Below are 10,937 nucleotides of genomic sequence, written 5' to 3' on the forward strand. Positions count from 1 at the left end.
AAGAGAATGTTCTAATGATTAATGATTACATACATAGGTTGTCTTGAAAACTCTTGACTACTAGGAATATTTAAACAAAACTCAATGTTGATGTGCCTGTAACATACGAAGAATCAAAGAGGGGACCATTATGTAGCTTCCAATCCCATGGAGGCAATAAGACACAGACATTACTTACCAATTCCACACCTATTACGCCTGCACCAATGACAACCATCTTTTCTGGAACTTTTTTTAAAGATAAAGCTCCTGTAGATGACACTACTGTATCTTCATCAATCTATAATAATAATATTTAAAAGATACAATCAAAATCATTTAGAAAAACCTATTGATTTATAAACTGTGATCACACTCAGTACAATAACTAAAAATACTAAGTCATTTGTTTTGAAGTATCTATGACTTCTATCCATATACTCAATTTTATCAAGCCCCATGAAAAATAGTCACTTAAAATTTTTATTAAGCATTTCAAAACAAAACTTTATGTTGAATTAAACTATATTGTAAAGTGTTCTATTTCTGGTCAAAATCACTGCAGAATAAAGACAGGCAACTTCCCAAACGTGAATGACAGTCAAAATATAGTATTTCAGTCAGAAATCTTTCAAAGTTAATAGCTAGCATGAATAAAGTAATTTATAAAATGTATTTCTGAAAGAAGATTTTGGCAGTTGTAAATAGCATAAATACCGTGATTCCAGGGAAAGGAGTAACTTCTGAACCTGTAGCTATAAGAATGTTCTTTGTATCGATAACTTGCGTGCTGCCATCAGCTTTCATAGCAGTGACCTGATTTTTCCCAGTTATCTTTCCGTATCCATTTACGTGAACAACCTTTATAAAATATTTATAAATCACAAAGTTTAAAACATTTTTCGATAAACAAACATGATTGATAGGAAAAAAAAAAAAACCACTCTATTAAGCAATTTATCTAATACAAAATGCCCTTACTTAGTAATGCTATACATGGAGCAGCTAAAAATTTGTTATATATGTTAGGGAAATCAATTTCAGGTTAGCATACTGTTTTAAATTAAATAAATATCCCCCAGCAGCCAAGTTCTAATAGCATCACTCTATCAGCATAAAGCTATGTTTAATGTATATATAAAATAAAGCAAAAATATGAACATTAAACACACTGACCTTATTTTGTTTGAATAAGTGGGCAATTCCACCTGTTAAAGCTTTTACTGCAGTACTCTTCTGCTCCATCATCTTCTCTAAATTCAAGCGAACTTCAGACACTGTAATTTATTAAATAAATCTTTAGTGCTTAGCTAAATTCTTAAAACAATGTATGATATTTTTCACTAATCAAGGTCTGGAAAATTTCAACCTAATGCTTATAGAACTATTTATAAGGCAATATAACTTTTCTAAATTTAATTACTGACATAATAATCCTATCTGGCAAAAGCCCAACAATATCATATTACAATAACATAATCTATCAAACAATACAAAAAAATCCACCTTTGGGAAAAATGCAGTCCGAAATTAAACATGATATACCACTGTGACAACATATTCTCCAAACACTGTATGATGATCCTAAGCCTGGAAGAGATTTAAGTAGAAATGGCAAACAAAAACATCACCTGAAATTTTAAATAAAAGGAAATACTAAATTTCATGAAACAAAAACTAATAAAATTAGAAAACTTCAAATACAGAAAATGAGTTTAATCAATTAGATTTTAATCACTCAAATACAGAAAATATGAGTTTAATCAATTAGATTTTAATCACTCATCTACCTCAGAAAAGAACTCTGAAGCAACAATGTAAGAAGAAGAAGATCAACTCATAGAACTTTAAAAGAATGGTATCTTAGAAATCAGCTCAACCAACCAACATATATCTTAGAGATGAGAAAGCAAAGACCCTGAGAAATTTGATTTACCTACGGTCATAGAGCTAGAACAGGCAGTTCTGCCTACGATGCAGGTCTCTTAACTAATCCTCTCTTCTTTCCTTAGTGGGAAAGGAAAGTGGGTTCTGATTCTACTTTTCATCTAGTTTAATACAATATTTGCTTTAGTGTATATACATCACCAGATTGCCAACACTGCAGCTTATTCTTTCAGATACCCACTGCTACCAAGAATCAAATGAATGTAAAAACAGGCTCCCAAGGTGTGTTTAAGCCCTTCCTAGAACAAACTAACCTTCTGGATGTATCTGCCAACGATAGTTGGAGAGAAATAATGAAAACAGACCCAAAAGAATGGCAGGAGACAAGACATAAGTTAAAATGTTATAAAATGTCATTTTCCACTATGCCATATCCTTCCCTCTCTTTTCTGCTCTTTCCACTACCAATAACTTGGGTAGACCTTCGTTCCTTCACCATTATCTGCCCATAGCACTCAGGAGTCCAGTGCCCCCACACTCTCAAACGATCTCCAGGTTTCAAGAAGATGCACACACGCACACACACACACACAGTAGACTTCACACAAAAGTTGACAAAGGAGCAGATGTCATGGTAGAAATCTGAATTAAGCCTTCTTTGTTAAGTAAATCTCTCTACATTTTTAAGATCTTTTTCTTACACTTCCCTCACTAAACATATATTACACACTCATCAGGCACAAGTTGTCTTTAGCCAGAAGAGTTAAGTATGGCTGGTAATACTGCTAAATATGAAAGTATACTTACTTTCAATTCCCCTAGATGCAAAATCTTTTCCATGGGCCATGTGGTAATAATGAGAGTTATTTAATAAAGCCTACAGGAAAGAAGACAAAATGTTCAAAGCAGACAATATACAATCAAAAACCACTTATGAAATGACATTCTGCACGTGGAATAGTGCATAAGACCACACCAATTCAGTTCTTGTTCTTACATAATTAACCTAAGACAAATGATAAATGACATAAAAAATGCTCAACAAACAAGAAGGAAAATCTTTACTTTCTTTAGAAGCAAAAAGATAAGTACACACTTCAGGGTGGCAGGTGAAAAAGGTAATCATGTTTACTTAATATATAAACTACCTAAAAGAATTTACTACCTATTATCTGTTTCATTGCTCAAGGAAAGCTGAAGAGAAAAAAAGTAACATCAGAGTGTGGTTGAATGAAAACACTAGGCATTCTGAGACCAGAAAGTTACTTCAGGAATGTATGGTAGACTGGTGACAACACTCTAAATTTTACAAAGGAAAAGCATGTTTATCATCAATGGGTTGTTTATTTTGTAATAACTGTATCAGTCTAATATTCTAGTCTCAATACATCCTTCTAGTTGGTGACCAATGAAAAAATTTCTGTACTGTACAAAATATATGCTCACCTTAGAAGGAATACAACCAACATTCAAGCATGTTCCACCAAGTGTTTCATTTTTCTCAACACAGACTGTCTATAACAAAAGAAAACATTATTTAACTGCACATAACCTGCAATATTTCGGTTCACTAAAATTCCAAATGTATTTGTCTTAGTTCTACAAAACAAGCTACTCAAGGTAGGTTGGGTGGGTTGGTGAGTGTGAGTGTGAGTGTGTGAATGTGTGAATGTGTGTGGCTATGTGAATGATATACAGTCCTTTGTAATTTATCATTTTAATAATAGTAAACTCAGGCTAACCCAAAAGTGAATTATTCTAAGAGGTATTTCCATTTGTTTAACATTACCAAATACATGCTTTTAGCTCTATTTCTGTATCTTCCAAGGTGTGATTAGAAGCCAATGAAAAGTATTGGAGGGGGGATAATGGACCTCGTTTTTCAGTTCATGAGAATAGTACAACTAAATGAACCCTCTCTTCATTAGTCTCAGGCTTAAATATAATTTACAGATTTAAGAACTTATTTGCCATTATTATCTACCTGCACGTATTTTGTGAATATGATCCAACACCTAGTTTTAGTCTAAATCTTACCTTGAAGCCTAACTGGGCAGCTTTAATAGCAGCAACATATCCTCCAGGACCAGAACCTATCACTGTTACATCAGCATCAACTAAATAAAAGCAAATTGATATAAAACAGTTAAATTGCTTAATATTGACCAAAAACAGTACAATTAAAAAAAGATATTTTAAACCTACACGAGAGTGAAAATAACTAGCATTTTCTAAACAGTAATATTTTATTCCTAGGTATTTGGTACTCTTTGATGTAACTGAATATGCCACAGATTTTTCTATTTCATTTTCCATTTGTTCATTATGGGATATGGAAATACAACTAAGTTCTATATCCACTGACTGCTAAATACCACATTTTATTTAATGATAATAGGCATTTCATGACACTGGAATACACATCTGTATAAAGGAAAGTGCCTGAGCTATAGAATCTGACACACGTGGCTTCAAATCTTAGCTCTGACACTTAATAGTTGTGTGACCAAGTGACTTTTTTCCTGTAATACAGAAACAATAATACTGCCTTAAATGATTGATGTTAGGATTAAATAAGGCAATTTTGTGTAATACCTTGGTACAGTTAATAAAGACTGATTACCTCTTTCAGGTTCTTAACTTCTGAGACATCAGGGGGAAAAAAAAATCAGCTTTCCTATAACACATGGCGAATATGTTTTGAACTTTATGTGAATATTGATAAATTTTGTAAAGTTTAAAATAAGATAACCAGAATATTCTGTTAACTATTCTGGATATTTATCACATAAAGACAAAAAATTCAAAATTAACTCTGATCAGCAGCCTTAGCAACATAATTACAAAACAAATGTACAAAATATATTCAGTTATTCCCATTCTCCTCAATCTAACTTCAAATAAAGCAACAATTAGGAATTAGGAGAGTCTCCCTTCTCCTCCCCCTTCACTGTCCTTACAATCTCAATTATTCTACCATTTAGCAGTTTTTAACACACTTCCACATATTATGTTTGATTCTCAGAACTTCTTATAAAGAAGGTAAGAATGGTATATATCTGACATTTCACCGATAAGAAACACAAGGTTCAGAGAGGTTAATGAACTTGCCCATGGTCATCTAGCAAGCAGACAATAGAGACAAAATTAAGTTTTTTGTCTCTACTTCCAGTGGTCTTTATATTATTCAATACTATTCCTTCCTCAATTTCAACTATCATAAACTAAAATCCCCAAGAGCAATAATACAGCTTTATAATGACTAGCTATCTGAACTTAGGTGAGTAATTTAACCTACTTCATCTTCAGTTTCCTCATCTGCAAAATGAAGACCACAAAACATCTACTTCGCAGGGTCATAATACAGAATTACCTATGTAAACAGTTTAGTATAGTACCTAGAACATACATAAGTATTCGCCACATGACAGCTATATTCTGACCTCTAAAGATGGCAATTTTAATTTATCATCCCCTTCCCGACAAAACACACAACCCTAGGGGATGGGAGTGCACTAGTATCACTCAAAAAAACCTGTGCTGGCCTTGAACAGAATCAGAGAACCTGTGTTGGAAGACAACTAAGAAGTTATCCAACTCAATTATACACAAAATCTAAGAATCCTTTCTCCTTAATAAATGAAAGTGCCGATTCTCCTTGGTTATATCATATGATAATTAGGATTACTCAATACATGAACAAAATATAGCTAGTCCAATACATGAAAAAAGTACTGCTTCAATTTTTACTGATCCATTTGTGCTTTTTGGCCACACTGGTTGGCTCGCTCATTCATGTTCATAATTAAATATGAAATAAAATGTATTTCTATTTTTAAACTTTGAACCAAATGATCTAAACAATATCCCTTAATTTGGTAGAGTTCAAATATTAAGCTCTACCACCACTTAAATTCTTGAGCAAATTATTTAACCTCTTTGGCTTTGATGTAACATAAGGACAATAGTAACAATTAATACCCATATCCCAGGGTTGTGAGGTTAAAGATAATGCACATCAAGACCCTAAGGATGCCAGGTGCATATTAGGCACTCAAATGTTTCTTCCCTTCTTAGATCTACCTCCTAACTTTAGTCTTGCGGCCTCCAATCTCATTCCCACCCTCTATAACACCGTACATACTACTGTTCCATTGTTACCCCCTGCTAAAACCCAACTCAGACCTTATTCTCCTACTCTCCATTGGTTTCCCTGTCTTTTTGGATAAAGTCCAAGTTCCTAAATACAGCACCAAATCTCTTCAGTAACTATTTCTCCAGCCTTGTCTCCCACCACATCCTACTTATCCACTAATACCATGCAGTTTAAACTTCAGCAATAGTGAATTACTGTTAGCTTACACCCACAGAACTATGCTGGTCTACCTATACACATTCTGTTCCATCTGCCTAGAAAAATTCCTGACAATATGCATTTTACATTACAGACACAAAACTCCTGGACTACCAATAAATGACACAGCCCTGGTTCTTACAGTATAGGAAGAAAGAAAAAGAATTACAATAAAAACTCCAATTTGCAACCAGAATGATCTTTAAAAACAAATATAGTCATATCATATCCCTGCTTAAAACATTTCAATGACTTTCAACTACCCTCAAAATAAAAGTGTTAGAATCTTTCATAATCTGGAGAAGTTAGCTCACCATCTTTAACACACTTCAGCCACTCTGGCTCTTTTCAAGTTACTCAAATGCACTATGCTCCTTCCCACATAAAAGTATTCTAGCATGCTGTTTCCTCTATCTGGAACACTTCTTCTCATATCTGCTACTTCCACTCCAACCCTTTTCAGATATCACAATCATTTCCTTATGAAAAATTCTGTGAACGTTCTCAATCCGTATGTAGATTTCATAGCTCCCTATGCTTAGCCTGTAGAGTTCTTATTACAATTACACTTAATTATCTGTTGAATGTTTGTCTTCCCCAAATGCACTATAAACTTTATAAAAGCTGCACCTCGTCTGTCTTATTCACTTTTGTATCCCAACAACTAGCAGAGTAGATATTCCATACTTGTTGAAATAATGAATAAGTATTGAGTACTTAACTGTGCCATTTTAAGTGCTAAACAAAAGGTCACAGTCCTTGCCAATAAATAAATACCTAAGATGAATATAAATATGTATGTAAAAAGGCTTGTTACTTCATCCAAAGACTTGACACATTGTATCTACCTGGGTACAAAGGGATCTATAATTTACTCAATGTCAAAGAATCACTGAACTGTTTGATTCATAAGGGCTCAGTTACCCTCGTTCCATTAAAATTTAAGTTCTTGCTCCAGACTGCCTAGCAAATAGAAGGCACTAAACAATCTTTGTTTGAATGTTTCCGAGTATAGAATTAGCCATGGAAAGTCCTTAATTGCATGCTTTGGAAATGACAATCTAACATTTCTCCTATGTGTGAGTTTAGAATACATAATATTCCCATTTAACGAAGGAGACAAAGTATGTATGCCCATTATATCTCAATAAAACTGAAAGAAAAAAAAGGAGACAAAGGGTATAATGGTCCACCATCTAATTAGTATTTTTAAAAGGAATTCTTGACCTGTTCAAAGCTAAGATAAATCATTCATTGTTGGTTATTAGTGATGGAATCCTCCCCCTACTCTTTCTCCTAAGAAGAAAATCTCCAAAATGATAATAGTTTGACAATAGTTAAGGATACAGGATAAAATTATTTCACAGAATACAAGGAAACTGATGGTCAGTTTCCCCCAGCTAATAGTATTTGTACAATGACGCTTTAAGATGTACCATGCAATCATATGTGTAATTCCATTAAATGTCAAAACAAATGATTTCAAATAATCGATATCCTTGGTATTGGGAGGCCAACATACCTTACTATAAGTCCATTGACTTTCTGTTTTAAATACTTTAAAAAATAAAATGTATAAACTTCAAAAATATAAAAAAAGTATAAAGAAGAAATTACCCATAATCCATAGTTTCCTTTTAGGACACATCTTTCTAGTCTTTAAAATGTGCTTCTGATCCCATCAACATTTTCATTCAGGAGGTGAAAAAAGTCATCTCACATTCTAAACAATGTTAAGCAACCAAAACAACCAGACCAGCAGACAGAATTAACTTTTTAAAGGTAAATATATAAAGTCATCACCCTGTTCAAAATCCTTCAGTGGTTTTCCTTGGAGTAAAATCCAAACTCCCTGGCCCAGCTTACATAACTCTACGTGATCCGATCTCCATCTACCTCTCCGATTTTACGTTGTACAAGTCTTTGCTCCAGCCACAACCAGTCTTTTTGCAATTCCTTAAACTACACAAGCAAATTCTCACCTCAGACCCTTCTCACTGCTGTTTCCCTCTGCCTGAAATAATCTCCTCACTCCCTCACTTCACTCAGGCCCTTGCTCAGACATTGTCTCCTCAAAAGAGCTCTGACGCCTTACCTAAAATACTTTCTTTTCCTACCAACTACCTGCTTTAATTTTCAATCACTTCCCAAAATATTGATCTGCTACTTGTATATTATTTGTCTTTAATGGAATGCGATAAGTTCAATAAGGGCTTTGAACAAGGGCTTTGCCTTGTTCATCACTTGGAACACAACAGGTACTCAATAAACATTTAAGTGAATAAATGTATGAACAATCTTGAGGAACAACTGTTTTACTAAGTACTTACTTGTTTGATCTGCATAAGTTCTCAGAGGCACTGCAGAAATTCCCTGTATGCCATGAGATATTCGACTGAAATGGCCTCTCTGGAAGAAAAGAAAAAATGTCCGAATTATGTAAATAAAGACCTACTGAAGGTCAATGAAAACATGACTTTGGGCAAATGGATCAAGCACTGATTATTAATGCATCTTCCATTACCACCCAAAGGTTACATACAAATTTCTCCACTTTGACAATAATTAAACTTTTCAACCTCAGCTTGCCACACTCTTTTTATTATGCATATTCAAACATCTCATGTTTAACCTAATAAACATGTTATTCAATGGTGTTAATTTTGTTGAATTTTCAGAAAATATGGCTAATTTTAGGTACCAGGTTATCATTTTAATATCATAATTGAAGTTCTTAAAGTAATTGAATAAGCATTTGAATACCCTACATTATGACAATCTTTTTACTTGTAATTAGTTTCCTAACTCAAATCTATCACATAAAATCTATGCTCATGTTCCTGAACCGTCAACTATGAACAAAAAATTAGACATGGAAATTTAGGAAAACACAGTAAGTAATGTATTCATATTCAAGAGCTACTACAGTTCTACAAACTACATCATAATCTCCACAACAACCTCTAAATATCAATGACTACTATTTCCTAGAATAGCGAGGCACAAACAAACAGAGCAAATACCTCCTATCACAGCAGGCAAATGGGAGGCAGCGACAAAACCTACACTGATTAGTAACGTTCTCTATTCCAAGGCAATTCTTGCACCTGAGGTTGGAACAGTAGACCTAAGAGGGGAAAACTAAATGTCAATCCTAAATTTTAGTCCCAGCTCTGGCCCTCATTAAAAGTGTGATTTCAACATGTTACATTAACTTTCGAGAACACAGATTACTCATCTTCGAAACAAAGGAGTTTGATAGTTATATTATCTTTAGAGTCTCCATCAATGTAGTACTCAGCCACAATGCCATATATATACAATCTGGCTGTAGTTGGTGCGCGGATGTCTTAACGATAACCTACAATAATTAAAAATAAGTCCCTAGGAGGCATGGCAATGAACACTAATTTAAAGCTGTAAACACTAACGGGATGAGAAATTCCTAGGGTTGGCTACCCGTTGGTGCTGTCTAGGTCTGGGTCTTTCAAGCAGTGGCCCTTGGGTTACTTGCCCAGTGCACAAAGTTAGGTCCCTCAGGAACAGGAATTAGGAAAGAGTATAAGGTATTAAGAGCCAGAGATCATACGAAGAAAGGGCAATTTCTACTTCCTTCTCCAAAACGGAAAGGCCTTTGTGTGACCACATGCCCCATGACCCTGACCTACAACTAGAGTGTGTGTGACTGCTGGCCGTCACATAACGGCAGGACTTCTTCACAGCCCAGACCTTTGCCTCCTGGCCGCGGCCTGGACTGAGCCGGTTCAGGGGCGAGTCTGCGTATGGTCCCAGCCAGACCGCCGGCCTCTCCCACCCATACCAATTAGGCCGCGTCAGCCGGCCTCCCGGTGCCTCTGGCTCAGCACGACCTCATCCAGTCGGCCCTCACCTTGGCCAACGAACAGTACACACGACTCCAGCTCTGCATTTTTGCGCTGTACTTTGCTTTCCGCCAACGTTTTCACCTCCCGCAAGAACCTCCGCCGCCTTCCAAGGTCTCCCCGCCCTGCGCATGCACAAGCGTGGCTTACGTCATGGGTCGAAAGCCGAGCGATTGGCCAGCGCGGTCTGCACCCGGCGGAAAAGGCGTTCCTATCAGGCTCGGCGTCGTACACTGACGTAAAGAACGTAGTGCTTTGTGGCAGTGGGGATTGAGGCACCGTTTTAGGGGGTGGTAAAAAACTGTCCGGAATTGTAATGCGATCTTCTACTACTTGCAAGACGAAATGAAAAAAACGAGACTATCCTTTGCTTGATATATGCTGCAGAAAGTAAAGCTTTACAAGTTCTTGATTGTGTTAGGCCAAGGAATCTCAGTACTTTCCAGGCATTATCTCAAGCATCCTTACAACACCTATCTGACGGATTATGAGTATTTCTGCTTCTTAGATGAGTTTAAACAGTACCCCCCGAGATCTCCCAAGGAAAAGATGACTGCATCCTTGAGGTCAAAGCCTTTGGTCTTAACTACTGCTTTATAGCCTCTCCCCTGAATTCGAATGCCATGTAAGGGATGGGGGCCACAGTCTGGAATCACCAGCGCTTTGCTCTAATTAAGGTAACTGACAATATATAGAAAACACACTATCTTCTACCTCCTCAATTGGGAAACACACCTCCCTCGTAGAGCAAATTAGAATGGGTGGGGTAGTAGATGAGATTGTAGATTTTCATAAGAGGCAATGAAAAATGCCATCGAGATTGAGCACAGAAATCT

The 10,937-nt window shown here is 35.8% G+C and overlaps 1 protein-coding gene across 2 annotated transcripts in view; it reads right to left on the minus strand.

The window, feature by feature from the left end:
- DLD (dihydrolipoamide dehydrogenase) overlaps positions 1–10,288 on the minus strand; it is a 21,036-nt gene extending 10,748 nt beyond the window's left edge. The window contains exons 1-9 of one of the 2 annotated variants that reach the window (XM_025041916.1): positions 10,110–10,266; positions 8,551–8,629; positions 3,904–3,983; positions 3,313–3,381; positions 2,674–2,743; positions 1,486–1,569; positions 1,156–1,256; positions 697–840; positions 179–280 (exon numbers count right to left, since the gene is read on the minus strand). In XM_025041916.1, the coding sequence (XP_024897684.1) occupies positions 179–280; positions 697–840; positions 1,156–1,256; positions 1,486–1,569; positions 2,674–2,743; positions 3,313–3,381; positions 3,904–3,983; positions 8,551–8,629; positions 10,110–10,148 (768 nt within the window). In that variant the 5' untranslated portion in view covers positions 10,149–10,266. Of the gene's footprint in view, positions 1–178; positions 281–696; positions 841–1,155; positions 1,257–1,485; positions 1,570–2,673; positions 2,744–3,312; positions 3,382–3,903; positions 3,984–8,550; positions 8,630–10,109 lie in introns of both variants that reach the window. The other variant, XM_006925355.3, reaches the window with a different exon arrangement.
- Positions 10,289–10,937: the final 649 nt, after the last annotated feature.

The sequence above is a fragment of the Pteropus alecto genome, unplaced genomic scaffold (assembly GCF_000325575.1).
Source record: "Pteropus alecto unplaced genomic scaffold, ASM32557v1 scaffold109, whole genome shotgun sequence".
Lineage (NCBI taxonomy): Eukaryota > Metazoa > Chordata > Mammalia > Chiroptera > Pteropodidae > Pteropus > Pteropus alecto.